Genomic DNA, 19,234 nt, shown 5'->3' with positions numbered 1-19,234 from the left:
TGGCACCCAATTTAAAACCTGTTTCCTGAGCACATCTTTACAGAATGTCTTGTGCTCTTTACTGACTGACTTTGAAGTCTGATCACACACCTTTCACGTGGCAAGGACAGTGTTCATGTATTGGGTGAAGATTCAATGTGTACTCTAACCCTGTTAGGGCTCTAACACTTCCTCAAGCAAGTGGCATCTCCTAAATGCAAGCTAACAATTTTATGTAGGCCATTTGTCCCTACCACTCCATCCAGATGTTTGTTCCACTTTTGAACTGCTATCTTTTTCAATGTGCTGTTGTAAATCTATTCGCTGTTTCGTTAAGTTTTTCTCCTTTTTGATTTGTATCTATTCACTTCAAGTACTCCTGGTTTCTGAATTTCTTCTTGCCTAACCTGTTGGTTTCTAGTTACAAATTTCTACAAATGGGAGCACACTCCTGATCCAGTTTTGTGGTCTGTGGTGTTCACGAGCCAAAACTTAATCCATTTTACTGTCACAAAGTGTATATCTTGCCCAATTGAAAAGGAACTGAAATGTCTGCAGTTTCTCTATGAACAGATGGTGATAGATTCCATCTTCATTTTGGAGTCCCTATTCAATTTACTTTAAACTGTATATGGAGTACATATCGAGTTTCCTTAACCATTCCCAGTTGACTGAGGACTCTTGAGACGAAGGCCTAACAGTTCATTTGAAATGTGTAGAAGGCACATTTCAGTACTCACTGCTGCAGTAATACTTTTTCAGAAATGTCTGGTATTGTTTAGACTGGTTTATTAATTTCTTGCGTGGTCATGCAGAAATAGTACAATGTTAAGCTCGCACATTATTTTCTGAGATTGGTTAGTTTAGCAATACTGGAATGATGGCTCTGTACCAAAACAGAAAATACAGATTACAGGATTATAAGGAACAAGATAAGTTTATTCAGTTTCTTGAGCCTGCTACACCATTTGTTAGGAGTGTGACTGATCTGACACTCCTCACATCCACGTTCCTGCTCTTTCTCCCTAACCTTTGAATTCCAAACTGATCATGAATCTATCTCAACCTTCAACATACACAAGGACCTGAGCCCCATAGCTGTCTGTGATAAAGAGTTCCAAAGTCTCAACTCTCAGATTCCTCTTTTATCTCCGTCTTAATCCCCATCCAAGCATGCTCTGTAGTGAGGGGCTTGAAGTTGCCATAATGCCGCAACCACTGTTGCTTCAGAATACCAAGACTGCTTGCAATGAACAAGCTAATTCATTCCAAATCTTTGCCCCCCCCAAAATTCAATCATATTCAGCATACTGACTGCGCTTCAGTGATATGATTGGCAGGGGTTGGAGAGTTTCTGGTTAGCCTGTGAGGGAATATCCATTTATAAGTAGATCTGTGAGTGGTTCCAACAAGGTCTAAGCCAGAAATATTCTAAGCATAGCATTCAACCTCCAAGATGTTATTCCATAAACATTGTTAGTGTGCTTGTAATATTACTCTGTTGTTTTTAAACATTGAGAACGACAGTTAAAACTACACTTGAGGGGAGGGATAACACCAGTACACAATGTTTACTAAAACAATTTTATTATCGTGACTGGAACAGATTCAAAATAAACATGGAATACTCCCCAATTTATGATACCTTCCCCCCCCCCCCCAACCTCAAAAGACTGGAATCTTTCTGGGATGTGCAACCTTAGCATTAGTTATTCTTTCTGCTCAAGTATAGACCATGAATACTGAAGATTGCTATCTTGTTCTTGTCACATGGCTAACACATTTTTTCAACATTAAGTCAGTGAATAGTAATTGAAAAGATCATGTGACATGTTTAAGTTTGGAGTACTGAGGGTGACACCACAGTCTGCTGTGCTCCTGATTCACTATAGAATGTCTCTATGCAGTAACAAGACTCCTTCACCATTTTACAATCTGTACGGCTAAATCTCATCAAGACTTCCTTAAAACAAAACATTGCAGATTCTGGAGATCTGAAACGTAAACAGAGAACGCTGGAGAAACTCAGCAGGCTCCTGAAGATCTCAGATAGCAGACACGACGTTAATGGTTTCTCTCTATTCCAGATCTGCAGAGTTTCTCCAGCACATTTTGTGCTTGCTTGAACCTAAAATCACTGTTGTATGTGAAGCCATCTTCATTCCATTGAGCTTTAGACCTTTCTTGGGGAGTTTCCTTTCTGAAAAATAGAACTCAATTACAACGATGTTAGAACAGAATGCAGCTGGGTTTTTTTTTTGTTTTCCTCTCCTCATCCTCTTTCTGAAGCATTTCCTTCAGAGGCAGAGAATGGACACAGTGCAATAATGCTGCTATACCAACTTTCTACAAAGTTCATTTCCTTCATATTCCCTTCTGCTTGTTTAAGATCTAGAAGTCAGTAACTGCTAATGTATTGAACAGTTTGCGTGTTAGATTGGATCACTTAGTGTGGAAACAGGCCCTTCGGCCCAACAAGTCCACACCGTCCCTCCGAAGAGCAACCCACCCAGACCCATTCCCCTACATTTACCCCTTCACCTAACACTACGGGCAATTTAGCATAGCCAATTCACCTAACCTGCACATTTTTGGACTGTGGGAGGAAACCAGAGCACCCGGAGGAAACCCACGCAGACACGGGGAGAATGTGCAAACTCTACACAGACGGTTGCATGAGACGGGAATTGAATCCGGGTCTCTGGCGCTGTGAAGCAGCAGTGCTAACCACTGTATCACCGTGCTGCCCACCGTGTTATGGTCCCAGCTGATGGAACTGTGGAAAGATCTGTTCACAGTGAAACCTGGATTGATTGACCAGGAGTTTATTTCTGAAGTTTGCTTACCATGGTGGTTAATCCCTTAATATATTCACACAAGCCTTCAAATGTTCCTTTAACAGTTTCTTGCACACATTTGTGTTAAAAATGTGTGTGTGTGTGTCTGTGTGTGTGTGTATGATAATTTGGAAAATGATCTGAATATTAAACACTAAAAAGAAAGATTCAACCTTTATAATATAAAAATATAAAATGAGTGTGGTGTTCAGGAGTTCATTTGATGTTGCACTGGTCAAGTCAGCATAGAGCTATGTTAACAGCAATACCTTAATGACATTCTCTAGATCTGAGTGCGCACAGGAAAAGTAATGAATGGTTGGTAAACCTTGAATTAAACCTCAACATCTTCAGACAAGTGGAGAATCAGGGTCTGTGCATTAACATGTGATTCCATTGTGGACAAGCTAAATCCTGTACCTCCTCGATATCCAAACTTGCTGACAGATTATTGGTTAGCACCCAGGATTGAGAGTCCTAAAGATTAGCGGTAATCATAACATCTGGGCAGAGATTTTAAAAAGACATGAATCTATGGTCCACTTGCTTATACAGACAGTATGGGCCTTTCCCTATTGGGCTGAGGACATTCTCACAATCTACATGCAACACAAAATGCATCATTTTCCACACCTGCAATGTCCGATACTTGCGTGACAGATCGACGTTGGTCCTTCCTTTCTGGAATGGGTAGGACCAAAGTATGGAATTCCAATGATTTCCCATTTTCCTCACTCCATCTAGCAGATAGCCAACTTCCTCTTCTGTGAAATTTTTACGTTTTCTCCTTTTCTTCTTTTTTCTCCTTCTCAAGATGTATTCACAGATGTCTGAATGCTAAAGCAAAAGAAATTTACATTACCTAATAATCAACAACACACTGTCATGACAACAGATCAAAACCCCCAAAAATCCAATGGACATACTCAACTTTAAATTTCAGTGTGTTTTTCTACAACACAATAAATGAAACCAAGTGTAAATTCTGAAAATTCCAAGCAATGGAATTCAGTGACTGCCTGCAAGGCGTGTGTAGGTTATCCTCAAACTCCGGGAAGAGCCTGGAATGTCACACCTGATAGGTGTCAATGAAGCTTCAAAAAGAAGGATTTGGGAGAAGGCATTATAAACTGAACTGCAATCTTAATCTGTGAACACAAGAGGAGAAAGTTAAATACCACACAACACCAGGTTATAGTCCAACAGGTTTTTTTGGAAGTACAGGCATTCGGAGCACTGCTCCTTCCTCAGGTAGCTAGTGGAGTAGGATAACAAGACACAGAATTCTGTGTCAGAGTTGGATTGCAATAATATTCACAAAATATGCTAAATATATCTAAAACTCTGCTCTTTCATGATAAACTTTCTGATTCTTAGATTAATTACTCTACCAATTAATTACTATTCTAACTTTTATCTACTACTGGCTACCATACTAGGATCAGGTACTATCTGTGTAGTTAAACTTGGCCAGGCTTGTAGTCGGCTCTGATGAACTTGACAGAAGCTGTTCTCACACATAGAATCATAGAATCCCTAAAGTATGGAAGCAGGTCATTTGGCCCATCGAGCCCACACCAACCCTCTGAGCAGTATCCCACCCCCCTACTCTATCCCTGTAACCCTGCATTTCCCCTGACTAATCCACCTAACCTACACCTCTCTGGACACCATGGGCAGTTTCCCATGGCCAATCCATCTAGCCTGAACATCTTTGGACTGTGAGAGGAAACCAGAGCACCTGGAGAAAACCCACACAGACATTGGGAGAATGTGCCAACTCCACACAGTTGCCCGAGAGTGGAATCAAAACCAGATCCCTGGCGCTGTTTCTCCCTCTCTCTCCCCTCTCTCTAGGTAGTCAGAGTTCTGCTGCTGGCCAGGTTGAGTCTTTGCTGAGGGAATGGCCTCCAGTTGTCCCTTCTTATCTCCCCATTGCATCACTCCAGAATGTTCTCTGTCCTTCAGCCAGTTGATCTTGCATATCAAGGTCACAACATCCAATGGGATCCCTGATGTATGGAAGATGCTGGGGTTACCCTCAGTGTCCATCCTCCGGTGTGTCAAGGTCTCTTCCCTCTCTCCATACAGGGTCATGGTGGGACTCTGGATAATTTACACGTTGTACTCCAGTCTCGTTTCCCAGGGTAAATCTGGGCTTCCCCTTGCTTGCCTTTGTCTTGTGCAGTTGTTTTGTGTTTAACCTGTCCTGAAAGTTCCATCGGGCCTGGCTACTCAAAAGTTTCCCATTCTGGTTTTGGGCCTAGGAGTTCAGGCTCTAGGTCATCTAGCCACAAAGCCAATCCCACCTGTGGTCTGTGTATGATCATGGCCAAATGTGTACTGTGAGAGTCCCAGCTGAGAAAGCCCCTGGTCATCCCTACACTGCAGGGTAAAATAAGTCTTTCTTTCTCTTTGCTGGAACCAAATGCACCTGAAAATGAAGTCAAAGGAATCAGGCAATGGTCTTTTAGCTGAGCTGCTGATCCCAAGCATCTTGAAGCAAGTACGATCAGTATCACCCAAAGTAACAACCACAATATCCCCATCATCTAATCTTCACAGAACTGAGTGACGGATTTGTATCTTTTTTTTAAACTTCTTTCTTTAATGCTAAATGGTACATTCTTTGAACAGATCTAGTAGCTGAAGACTGGGCATCCATGACGTGCTGTGGGCCATCAACAGCAGCAGAATTGTACCACAGCACAATCTGTAACCTCATGGCCTGACATATCCCCCACTCAACCATTACCATCAAGCCAGGGGATCAACCGTGGTTCAATGGAGAGAGAAGGAGGGCATGTCAGGAGCAGCACCGGGCATACCTGAAGATGAGTGTCAACCTGGTGACAACCCCAAACAGGACTACTTGTGTACCAAACAGCATAAATAGCAAATGATAAACAGAGCTAAAAAAATCCCACAACTAATGGATTTGATCTAAGCTGTCCAGTCCTTCCACATCCAGTCGTGAACGGTGATGGGTAATTAAACAACTCACTGGAGGAGGAGGCTCCACAAATATCCCCATCTTCAGTGATGGAGGAGCCCAGCACAGCAGTGCCATAGATAAGGCTGAAGCTTTTACAACAATCTTCAACCAGAAGTGTTGAAGATTCTGCAAAGGCTGTGGGCCCTATAACATTCCAGCAATAGTACCAAAGATTTGTGCTCCAGAACTTGCCACTCCACTAGCCAAGCTGTTCTAGTACAGTTACAAGTCGAGAATGTGTTGCTGGAAAAGCACAGCAGGTCAGGCAGCATCCAAAGAGGGGAGAACTGACGTTTCAGGCATAAGCCCTTCATCAGGAATTCCTGATGCCTGACCTGCTGTGCTTTTCCAGCACCCCACTCTCGACTCTGATCTCCAGCATCTGCAGTCCTCACTTACTCCCAATACAGTTACAACACTGGCATCTACCTAACAAAGTGGAAAATCATTCAAATATGTCCTGTGCACAAAAAGCAGGATAAATCCAACCTGACCAATTCCCACCCCATCAGTTTACTCTCCATCATCAGTAAAGTGATGGAAGGGGTCATCAACAGTGTTATCAAGCAGCACCTGCTCAGCAATAACCTGCTCAGTGATACACAGGATCACTCAGCTCCTGACCTCATTACAACCTTAGTTCAAACATGGCCAAAGGAGCTGAATCCCAAAGGGAAGGTGAGAGTGACAGCCCTTGACATTAAGGCTGCATTCGACTGAGTGTGGCATAAGGGACCCTAGTGAAACTGGAATCAATGGGTATCTGGGAGCAAACTCTCCAGTTGGAGTCATACATGACACATAGGAGGATGACTGTGGTTGTTGGAGGTCAGTCATCTCAGCTCCAGGACATCTCTGCAGGAGTTCCTCAGGGTAGGTCCAACCATCTTCAGGTGCTTCATCGATGACCTTCACTCCAGCATAAGGTTAGAAGTGGGGATGTTTGCTGATGATTACACAATGTTCAGCATCATTCAAGACTCTTCAAATGCTGAAGCAGTCCATATTCAAATGGAACAAGATCTGGAAAACATCCAGGCTTGGGCTCATAAGCTGCAGGTTAGATTTGTGCCACACAAATGCCAGGCTTATGAGCATCACCAATAAGTGACCATCACCAATAAGTGACAATCTAACCACTGCCCCTTGACATTAATTGGTATTAGTATCACTGAATCCCCACCATCAACATCCTGGGGGTAATCATTAACCAGCAATGCAATGGGACTCACCACATAAACACAGTGGCTACAAGAGCAGGTCAGAAGCTAGGGATACTGTGGCAAGTAACTCACGTCCTGTCTCCCCAAAGCCTGTCCACCATCTGCAAGGCACAAGTCAGGAGTGGGATGGAATATTCCCCACTTGCCCTGGATGGGGCAGCTCCAATAACACTCAAGAAGCTCAACACCATCCAGGACAAAGCAACCCACTTGATTGGCATCACATCCACAAACATCCACTCCCATCACCACTGACACTCAGTAGCAGCAGTGTGTACTATCTACAAGATGCACTGCAGAAACTCACCAAAGATCCTCAGACACTACCCTCCAAACCCACGACACTTCCAGTCTGGAAGGACAAGGGCAGCAGATATAAGGGAACACATCACCTGCAAGTTCCCTTCTGAGTCACTCTCCATCCTGACTTGGAAATATATCGCTGTTCCTTCAGTGTCACTGGGTCAGAATCCTGGAATTACCTTCCTAAGGGAATTGTGAGTTAACTCACAGCAGGTGCAAGAGGGCATCTCATCACCACCTTCTCAAGGGCAACTAGGGATGGGCAATAAATGTTAGCCCAGCTACTGACACTCACATCCTACAAATGAATACATTTTAAAAAATGAAGTCCTTAACCGGGTTGTTAATCTGGGCCAATCAGGGAGCCCTGGCTGACAGGTATAAATAGGAGGGTCAGTGTTTCCTCACTCTAGGGACTGGTTCTGACATGGCTGAGTCAGAGTCTATGTACTGTGCACGTGTAAATAAAGGGTGACTTGGTGACAGGATACCAGGCTCTGTGCAGTGATTTCAGGTGTGCTGTCTGGAATTGTACTAAGTTGGGGAATCTTGCCAGGTGACTGGTCGTAACAACATTCTCACGTTAGTTAGTGAACTCTCTTTGTCTAACATGGGACTTAAAAGCACTCACTGAAAAAAATGACATTAAAGTCCTACTCTTGGACTGGAACATGTTGACAACTTCACTGCACTGAGCGAATACCATTATTCAAAAGAAATATGAAATATGTGACTCCATCTCCCTATGAGAATAGTGAAGATGTTTTAAGTCTATAGCATGGTTTGACAAAGACCAGCAACTTATCTTCTCCTCAATCACTGCCTCCAACTATAGAGTGATTGGTCTTTTGGGTATTAATGAGACTGGCTGCGGATGTATTGGGTGTCATGTTTAATGGACAGTCCACTTGAAAAATAATTTACTGGTTGTGAAGTATTTTGGCACATACCAAAGATGTGATGGAATAGTGCCCACAACGTGATCATGAATTGTTGTAAAAACCCATCTGGTTCACTTATGTCAATTTGAGAAGGAAATCTGCCATCCTTATACAATCTGGCCTAACCTGACTTCAGACAAGCAATAACTTGATGTGCCCAATGAAATGCCAGAGCAAAGCACTCAGTTCAAGGGCAATTAGGGCTGAGCAAAAAAAAATGCTGGTCTTGCCAGATATACCCACAACCCATTTAAAAAAAAACCCATAAAAATGCAGAGCAGTTAGATGAAATACCAGAGTGCACATCAACATTACTAAGTAAGTGACTTGTGGGATAGGGAGAAAATTATTGGTGAGACAACAAAGATGCATTTGAGGCATGGTAGGGTTCTTAGTCAGGTGGAGGAGCAGAGGGATCTTGGGGTCTATGTACATAGATCTTTGAAAGTTGCCACTCAGGTGGATAGAGCTTGTAAGAAGGCCTATGGAGTATTATCGTTCATTAGCAGAGGGATTGAATTCAAGAGTCGTGAAGTGATGTTGCAGCTATACAGGACTTTGGTTAGGCCACAGTTGGAGTACTGTGTGCAGTTCTGGTCGCCTCACTTTAGGAAAGATGTGGAAGCTTTGGAGAGGGTGCAGAGAAGATTTACCAGGATGTTGCCTGGAATGGAGAATAGGTCGTACGAGGATAGGTTGAGAGTTCTCGGCCTTTTCTCGTGGGAACGGCGAAGGATGAGGGGTGACTTGATAGAGGTTTATAAGATGATCAGAGGAATAGATAGAGTAGACAGTCAGAAACTTTTTCCCCGGGTACAACAGAGTGTTACAAGGGGACATAAATTTAAGGTGAAGGGTGGAAGGTATAGGGGAGATGTCAGGGGTGGGTTCTTTACCCAGAGAGTGGTGGGGGCATGGAATGTGCTGCCCGTGGAGTGGTAGAGTCAGAATCATTGGTGACCTTTAAGCGGCATTTGGATAAGTACATGGATGGGTGCTTAATCTAGGATAGAAGTTCGGCACAACATCGTGGGCCGAAGGGCCTGTTCTGTGCTGTATTGTTCTATGTTCTATGTTCTAAAACTTACAAGATGTAACAAATATCAGGCTTATGAGCAATTGACTTAAAAATTTGATGGACTGTGAAAGATAAATCACTATAGTAAATCAGCCAAAAGTTTGAATCCATCTTCCTTCTGATCATGAGTAAACTTTGCCTATTATGTATAAATATATTGGTTGTATAAATACATTGGCTACATTAATGATTAATATTTCACCTTGGTGTGAAAGTTCAGAGGGAGGTGACAGCCTAGTCATATTATCACGTGACTGTTAATCCAGAGACCCAGGTCTGGAAACGCAGGTGTGAACCCCATCACAGCAGATGGTGGAATTTAAATTCGATACAAATCTGGAATTACAAGTCTAACGATGACCATGAAGCCATCGTCAATTGTCAAGGAAACTCCACCTAGTTCACTAGTGTCCTTTTGGGCAGGAAAATGCCATCCTTACTTGCTCTGGCCTACACGTGACTCCAGACCCGCAGCAATGCAGTTGACTTTTAAGTGCCCTCTGGGCAATTAGGGATGGGCAATAACAAATGGTCTAACCAGTGATGCCCTCATTCCATGAATGAATAAAATAGGGTGACCACATTTTACTCTGAAATATCAACAGTACTTTTTTATGTCCATCCCTAGCTCACTTTGTTTGGACAGTACTTAGTGCTTCAGTGTCTTAGGCATTTCACTTCTGACTATTAGAAAATATAGGGTGACAAACATTACATGATCCCAGGGTCAGGAGTGAATGTGTCAGGCTGTGGCAGCGGATATCTGTAATATACTCCAATATGAATTGACACTTTTAGGAGGAGTACAGGAATTCTGAACAGCTGGTTGTGTGTGACTCGCTGCTTACAAGCCTCGCTCCACACTCTGACCTCTAACTTGGTGCAGATTTAAAATGATTCTCCTCTGTTCTCAGTGCTCCGCTGACTCTGACATCTTAATTTTCCAAATTTCCTTTGTCATTGGTGGCTGTGCCTTCTGCAATGTAGGGCCTAATCTCTGTAATTTCTTCTCTGAATCTCCCATTCTCTCCACCTCTTTCTTCTTCTGTACAGTGCTCCTCAAACTGACCATCTTTGATCAAATGTTTGGTCACCCATCCTGATCTTTCCAAATGTGTTTCAGCATCAGATTCTGTCTAATCAAGTATCTTGTGACGTTGTATTATCAGCATGTTAAAGATACTATATAATCATAGAATTCCTACAGTGCTGAAACAGGCCACTTGGCCTAACAAGTCCATACTGGCCCTCCAAACAGTAACGCACCCAGACCCATTCCACATTACTCTACATCTACCCCTGACTAATGCACCTAACCTACGCAATCCTGAACATTATGGCCAATTCACCTGACCTGCACATCTTTGGACTGTGGGAAGAAACTGGAGTACCCGGAGGAAACCCACACAGACACAGGGAGAGTATGCAAACTCCACACAGGCAGTCTCCAAAGGCTGGAATCAAACCCGGCTCCCTGGTGCTGTGAGGCAGCAGTGCTAACCACTGAGCCCCGTGCCACCATAGATGCAAATTCCTTTCATTACTCTTAGTGATTCAAAATACATATAATTAAAGGCATTAAAATCTACAAACAAGAAAGCCCATGCAGTTCACAATCAAAATAAAGGAAACAAACCTCATTATCATCAAAAGTGTAAGTGTGATCTTGAAGTGTCATTTGATTGCAGAGCTGTGGGCCATGCAAGGCTTGTCTGCAGTCCAATCGGTATTTCTGATCTGTCAAGCAGATTTGTCTAGGTTACTGTTTGTCTGCATTTGAAATTAAACATTTGCTATGTAATATAATTTACTATATTGCAGGTTTCAACATAAGTTGACAAAGTTGGAAATCACAGGACACCATGTTAGAGTCCAACAGGTTTGTTTGTAAATACAAACTTTTGGAGCTTGTATTTTCAAATAAACCTATTGGATTATAACCTGGTGTCATGTGATTTTCAACTTTGTCTACCCCTGTATAATACTGGCACCTCCACATCACAACGTAAGTTGAGGTAAGTTAAAAAGTCAGTTAGCATACAGAACATAGCCAGATATCTACCTCTTGAATGTCATTCCTGCTTGCAGTATTGTGGACATAGGGAGACCACAGGGTCAGGATTGAGTTCAGAGGTGATGATTGTAAGGGTACCCAATGATCAATGTCCAGATTATCATGAGGAAAGGTCAGCTGGTTCAGGGCTCCAGGTATGACCAGGAAATAATTTGAACTAAACCAAAATATTTGCTGGGGTTTAGGAAGGCGGGGTGGTTCATGTTGGTGTGTGGCAGTGTGTGGTCGGGGGAAGTGAATGTAATCCTAAGGTTTGGGGGGAAGGGGAGAAGGTGAGTGAAATCCTAAGGCTGCTGGCAAGGTTGCCTCAGCACCAGCACTGCAGAGGCCCTGGAAAGCTGCTTGTACCTGAATGGGTATGATGTATAAAGGAAAAAGGCATCAGCTTCTCTGTTCAGTCATTCAATTAGATCATGGTTAATGTGTACCTCAACTCGATATAGCAATCCTTAGTTCTGTGCCTTAACTCTACTGCCTAATAAAAGTCAATGAACCAAAGTTTTTAATTTTTAAATTAACCTCCAGCCTTATGGACAGAATCAGAGTTTCGCTAAATTTTACTTGAAGAAATGCTTTTGGGCATTATTCTATACAACACAACACAATATAATATTCTTTTAGCGAGTTTTTGAGAAGATTTGTAGCTCAAATTGAGGTTCTGGATATGGGTTTGCTCGCTGAGCTGTCATCACAAAATGAAACAAATTATAAGAAACCTTCAAGACCATCAATAATACCCTCACTGACATAAAACTCACTAAAGAAGAGGAAAACAACAACAAACGGATTTCACAGTAGACCAAACAGCCAATGGGAAACTTAAAACCAGTGTCTACAGGAAAACAACACATACAGACCAAATACTGAACTACAGAAGCAATCATCCCAACATCCACAAATGAAGCTGCATCAGAACATTATTCCAACAAGCCACCACGCACTGCAGCACAGATGAACTATGCAGAGCAGGGGAAAATCACCGATAGAGTGTATTTAAAAAGAATGGGTACCCAATGAACACAGTTCTCAGCAACAAACCCAAACAAGCAGACAAAATGCGTCCAGAAACCCTAGTCACTCTCTTCTACATCAAAGACATCTCGGAAATTACTGCCAGACTACTCAGACTCCTTGGCATTATGGTAGCCCACAAACCCACCAACACACTAAAACAGCAACTAATGAACTTGAAAGATCCTATAAAGACAACAAGCAAAACTAATGCCATTTACAAAATACCGTGCAAGGACTGTAACAAACATTACATTGGACAAACAGGCAGAAAACTAGCCACCAGGATACATGAACATCAACTAGCCACAAAACAACATAACCCTCTCTCACTAGCATATAGATGAGGAAGGACACCACTTCGACTGGGACAACACATCAATCCTAGGACAAACCAAACAGAGACACGCACGAGAATTCCTAGAAGCATGGCATTCCAACCGGAACTCTATCAACAAACATATTGACTTGGACCCGATCTACCACCCCCTGAGAAAAAGAACAGGAAGTGACATCACCGACCAAAGAAACCCAAACATATATATAGAAAGCAGGAATCATCAGCAGTGCTTCGTCCAGAGGGTCACTGAAGATTTAACCTGGTATAGTGACGAAACATCTGAAAATGAATCTTCCAGTGCAGTGAGCAAACCTACATCCACAATATCTTTTTTATTATTTTTAACTTCAAGGTTATTCCCCTTGTTTCCAGATGGCTCAACTCTCACCTATTTAGTCCTTTAACCATCCCAAGCAGCAGATTTACATCACTCCTTCATTTTCTATAAACTCCCTGTCTTAAAGCAGAACCTGGCCTCCAGTCATCTCAGATTTGCCTCGTGCTGTACATCAAGGTCTCGTGCTGTGATTGGTGTGCATCAAATAATCCAAGCACAGGAATCTCCCACCCCCAACGCCTCCTCAACCACACCCCCCAACAACCCACCCAGATGAACTTTGGGACCTGAAACATCAGGATCCTTATGGATAACCTTAGCGATGACAGACATCAGATTGTCGTCCTCACCTGGGATTGGCAGCACTTTGACATTGTCACCCTGAGTGAGACAGGACAGGCAGAAGGCCAGCTTAAAGAACAAGGCAGGGGTTACACCTTCCTCTGGAAAGGCAAACCAGAAAAACAGATCTGTGTGGGGTCGGCTTTGCATAGGAAATGTTCAGAAACCTCAGGAAATGCTCCTGTGGAGTAAGTGTGCATCCTGTGACCCTGTGTCTCAGCCTGGCCCAGAAGCAGCCCATCACACTCATCAGTGCCCACACCCCGATCCTAGACCCAACATATGAGACAACAGAGACATTCTACACCAGCCTCGACCAATCACTGTCCAACATCCCGCTGACAGAAGACACTTCTCCAACACCCCCCTGTATTATTAGCCAAGAGAACAGCCAGGCCTACAGTTTCAGATCTCATCTCAGTCTGACAGTGTAGCATGACCTCAGCATGACTGGTGGGGTCTTAGAACATTCTCTGCACTGCCTTTTCACAGCTGATGCTGCCTTTCAAAATAAAAGTGAAATACTGCAGACGCTGGAGTTCTGAAATAAAAATGGCAAGTGGTGGAGAAACTCATCAGGTCTAGCAGCATCTGCGGAGGGAGAAACAGAGTTAACATTTCTGAGTCCAGGATGGGTCTTCTTTAGACCACCCACCCTTTGAAAAACCAGGACAGAATGGTCACCAGTTGTGTGTTACATCTGCAGCAGAACCCCCTGCCTTTCCGCCAACACAGTAAAGTACAAAGCAGAGTGACTTTTTAAAATTGCTGTCACTGGATGATAAAACTGAGGTACAGGTGTAGGTCAATCAGTCCCTTCCAGCGCGTTCTGTCATTCGACGAGATCATTGCTGATCTGTGGTCAAACTCCATATACCTGCCAGATCCCTTATATACCTTGCTTAACAAAAACTTATCAATCTCAGATTTAAAATTAACAACTGATCCAGCATCCACAGCCATTTGTGGAAGAGAGCTCCAAACCTCTCCCCTTTGTCTGTAAAAGTGCTTCCTAACATCTCCCCAAAAGTCTGACCCTAATTTGTAGACTATGCCCCTTGTTCTAGAATCCCCAACCAGTGGAAATAATTTATCTTTATCTACCTCATTTTTTTTTTAATATCTTGAAGACTTGAATCAAATCACCCCCTAACCTTCAAAATTCAAGAGAAGCAGGCTTAATTTGTATTATCTCTTCCCATAACTTAATCCTTAAAGTCCAGGTATCATTCATGTACACCAAAATTGTACTTCCTCCAAGACCAATCTATCCTACCTAAGGTATGGTGCCCTGATATTCCAAGTAGAATCTAACCAGGGTTTTGTTTAACTGTAGCGTAACGTCTGCATCTTTGCACTCCAGTCCTTTAGATATAAAGTAAGTTTGCAATTGACACAAAGGGTGGGGTACTGTGAGGGAAATTGCCAGAGGATACAGCAAGATATAGATAGGCTGGAGATTTGGGTGGAGAATTGGAAGTTGGATTGTAGTCCAGACAAATGTGAGGTGATTCATTTTGGAAGGTCCAATGCAGGAAAGATGTATACATTAATGGCAGAACGCTTAGAAGCATCAACATACAAAGGGATCTAGGTGTACAGGTCTACAGTTCCCTAAAGATGGCAATACAAGTGGATAGGGTGGCCAGGAAGGCGTATGGCATGCCTGCCTTCATCAGCCAGGTCGCAAACTATAAAGAATTGGCAAGTCACGTTGCAGCTGTATAACTTTAGTTGGGTTACATTTGTACAGTTCCAGTCGCCACACTATCAGAAAGAGGTGGAAGCTATAGAGAGGGTACAGAAAAGATTTACTAGATGTTGCCTGGTCTTGAGGGTATTAGCTATGAGAAGAAATTGGACAAACTCAGTTTGTTTTCATTTGAATATCAAAGGCTGAGGAGTAACGTGGTAGAGGTTTACAAAATTATGAGACACAGGATAAAATGTCAATTCCCCAGGTTGAAATGTTAATTCCTAGGGGATGTTGGCTTAAGGTAAAAGGAGGAAAGTTTAAAGGTGATGTGCAAGGCAAGTTTTTTATACAGAGGGTGGTAAGTACCTGGCATGTGCTGCCATAGGAGATGGTAGAAGTAGATATAAGTGCAATGTTTAAGATGCAGATACATGTTCCCAGGCAGGGAACAGAGGGAAGTGGACTGCGTGGAGGCAAAATGTGCTGGCCCAGGTTCGGTGGACCAAAGGGCCTATTCCTGAGCTGTACGGTTCTTTGTTCTTAAAGATCAGCATTCCATGTGCCTTCTGATTATTTTCTGCACTTGTTCATAACATTTTTAAAGATTTATGTGAAATAAATCCACAAAGGCCAGTATGCTGTCACCAAGTCACCTTTTATTTAAGCATGCATAGTACATGACACTAATCCAGCTCCCTCAGAGCCAGCACTCCTGTTTATATCTGTCATCCAGGACTCCCTGACTGGACCAGGTTAACAGCCCCATTTAGGGAACTGATATTCTATGAGATCCACCTGGCTGACCCCATTCCAATCATTAACCTATGCACATGAATGAAACCCTAAGTCTCTTTGGACATGCACTGTATTTAATTTCATACCATCTAGTCCATTATTAGTGAATTGAGTTTATACTGGAATATTAAAGCAAGAAAACAGATTAATGTTCTTGGTTTAAAAGCCACATAACTGTGATAATCCAGTTGTACAAATCAGTATTACATTTCATTCTGCAGTGGTGATATAGAAAGGAAGTTAATCAATGCCATTTTCACTCAAATTTGCTCTATGTTAAGTAAAGCAATCTCAGCCACAGAGCTCCAATCAGTCTCTGAGCATCGCTGGGAGGAGAGAAGGAAGAATTGATCAGTGATTCCTCCTCAATGCTGACAGCTGAGGAAATGTCTGTACCTGTGCATATAAGTGATCACAGAGTTAAAGCATCAGCTTCAGCAGGCTGCTTGATGCATGAGAGACAACAAATCCAGAAATCCATTATTAAACAAGTTATTGATGCCTGAGGAGGTAATGGTGTGTGTTGCTACTGTACTGGTAATCCAGAGATGCAGACAAATCTCTGGAGACTTGGTTCAAATTTGAATTATAAGAAAAAATGGAATTCAAAGTCTAATGTCCTTTAAAGAGGAATATCTGCCATCCTTACTGGGTTTGGCCTACATCTGATTCACACCTCTGCTGTGACGCCACATTTTCAAGGGCAAATAGAGATGAACAAATAATGATGGCAAAGCCCACATCTCAAAAAATGATTTATTTTTAAACTAGCTCATCTCAGCCCAGGTTAACTGGTAGCAGGCTTGTCTGCAGAGGCTCAAATAACATGCTCGCCTTTATGCAGATAATATACCTGATATCGCTACATTAATTTTTTCAAAAATCCTTTATGGATATTGGTATCTCTGACCAGGCCAGCATTTATTACATGTACCTAATTGCCCAGAGGGCAGTTAAGAGTCAACCATATTGCTGAGGAGTCTCAATTAGGCCAGACTCAGGTAATGGTGGCAGATTCCCTTCCCTGAAGGACAATAATGAATGAGATGGGATTTCACAACAATGATTACATGGTCAGCATGAGAGTAACATTTAATTCCAGATTTAATTGAATTCAATCCCAGTGGGATTCAAATACATATTCATCAGAACATTAGTCTGGGATTCTGGATTACCAGTCTAATGGCATTATTATGGTAGCTCTTCTCAATTATACATCTTAAAATCACAGCATTCAAAGTTTGGGAGAAGATTTGTAGCTTGGATGCTCGTTGTTGTGGTTCTGTTCGCCGAGCTGGGAATTTGTCTTGCAAACGTTTCGTCCCCTGTCTAGGTGACATCCTCAGTGCGTGGGAGCCTCCTGTGAAGCGCTTCTGTGCTGTTTCCTCCAGCATTTATAGTGGCCTGTCTCTGCCGCTTCCGGTTGTCAGTTCGAGCTGCCCGCTGTAGTGGCCGGTATATTGGGTCCAGGTCGATGTGTTTGTTGATAGAGTCTGTGGATGAGTGCCATGCCTCTAGGAATTCCCTGACTGTTCTCTGTTTGGCTTGCCCTATAATGGTAGTGTTGACCCAGTCGAATTCATGTTGCTTGTCATCTGTGTGTGTGGCTACTAAGGATAGCTGGTCGTGTCGTTTCGTGGCTAGTTGGTGTTCGTGTATACGGATCGTTAGCTGTCTTCCTGTTTGTCCGATGTAGTGTTTTGTACAGTCCTTGCATGGGATTTTGTACACTACATTGGTTTTGCTCATGTTGGGTATCGGGTCCTTCGTTCTGGTGAGTTGTTGTCTGAGAGTGGCTGTTGGTTTGTGTGCTGTTATGAGTCCTAGTGGTCGCAGTAGTCTGGCTGTAAGTTCAGAAATGCTCCTGATGTATGGTAGTGTGGCTATACAAAGTATTTGCCAAAAACGGATACCCTCGCAATTTCATCAACAGATGCCTAAGGGAGAGACAACGGAACGAGGACATGCCACAACCCAAAGGACTAGCCACACTACCATACATCAGGAGCATTTCTGAACTGACAGCCAGACTACTGCGACCACTAGGACTCATAACAGCACACAAACCAACAGCCACTCTCAGACAACAACTCACCAGAACAAAGGACCCGATACCCAGCATGAGCAAAACCAATGTAGTCTATAAAATCCCATGCAAGGACTGCACAAAACACTACATCGGACAAACAGGAAGACAGCTAACGATCCGTATACACGAACACCAACTAGCCACGAAACGACACGACCAGCTATCCTTAGTAGCCACACACACAGACGACAAGCAACATGAATTCGACTGGGACAACACTACCATTATAGGGCAAGCCAAACAGAGAACAGTCAGGGAATTCCTAGAGGCATGGCACTCATCCACAGACTCTATCAACAAACACATCGACCTGGACCCAATATACCGGCCACTACAGCGGACAGCTCGAACTGACAACCGGAAGCGGCAGAGACAGGCCACTATAAATGCCGGAGGAAACAGCACAGAAGCTCTTCACAGGAGGCTCCCAAGCACTGAGGATGTCACCTAGACAGGGGACGAAACGTTTGCAAGACAAATTCCCAGCTCGGCGAACAGAACCACAACATCACAGCATTCAGTTCTGGGCACTGTAATTCCTACCTCAGCTCCTTAAGAGTACGTGGGGAGGGGAGTGAGAATATACCAAGTGAATCTGAAAATTCTGATTCATTACCTGCAAACATTTATGTGCAGTTTTTTTGTAAAAGCAAAAGGTGTATAAAACAAAGTAATAGACATACAATGAGCGGAATCTGTAGATGCAATAAAAAGGAATAAGAATGTACAGCTGTCCTTCAAAATATGGTTTTCCTTCAAAACCCATGATGAAGGTAAAAAGAATTAATAATTAGACTCCTTTGCAAGAGATTGTGTCCCTTCTGGGTTGACACAAGTCTCTCAGCCTTTCCTAGTAAGTCCTTCCCTCTATACCAGGCAACATCCTAGTAAATCTCATCAGAACCCTTTCCAAAGCTTCCACATCCTTCCTATAATGTGGTGATCAGAACTGTATGCAATACTCCAAATGTGGCCGCACCAGAGTTTTGTACTGCTGCAGCATGATCTCATGGTTCCAAAACTCGATCCCTCTACCAATAAAAGCTAACACACCAATTGCCTTCTTAACATCACGATCAACCTGGGTGGCAACTTTCAGAGATCTATGTACATGGACACTGAGATCTCGCTGCTCATCTACACTACCAAGAACCTTACCATTAGCCCAGTACTCTTAATTCCTGTTTCTCCTTC

The 19,234-nt window shown here is 43.0% G+C and overlaps 1 protein-coding gene across 1 annotated transcript in view; it reads right to left on the bottom strand.

Moving 5' to 3' along the window:
• Window positions 1–768: 768 nt before the first annotated feature.
• terb1 (telomere repeat binding bouquet formation protein 1) overlaps window positions 769–19,234 on the bottom strand; it is a 211,330-nt gene continuing 192,864 nt past the window's right edge. The window contains exons 23-25 of the mRNA XM_072547806.1: window positions 10,993–11,093; window positions 3,450–3,653; window positions 769–2,179 (exon numbers count right to left, since the gene is read on the bottom strand). Of these exons, the coding sequence (XP_072403907.1) occupies window positions 2,153–2,179; window positions 3,450–3,653; window positions 10,993–11,093 (332 nt within the window). The 3' untranslated portion in view covers window positions 769–2,152. The remainder of the gene's footprint in view (window positions 2,180–3,449; window positions 3,654–10,992; window positions 11,094–19,234) is intronic.

Source organism: Chiloscyllium punctatum, chromosome 26, assembly GCF_047496795.1.
Source record: "Chiloscyllium punctatum isolate Juve2018m chromosome 26, sChiPun1.3, whole genome shotgun sequence".
In the NCBI taxonomy this organism is placed as follows: domain Eukaryota; kingdom Metazoa; phylum Chordata; class Chondrichthyes; order Orectolobiformes; family Hemiscylliidae; genus Chiloscyllium; species Chiloscyllium punctatum.
The sequence above is the reverse complement of the archived record's forward strand: the minus strand, read 5'-3'. Positions and strand labels throughout refer to the sequence as shown.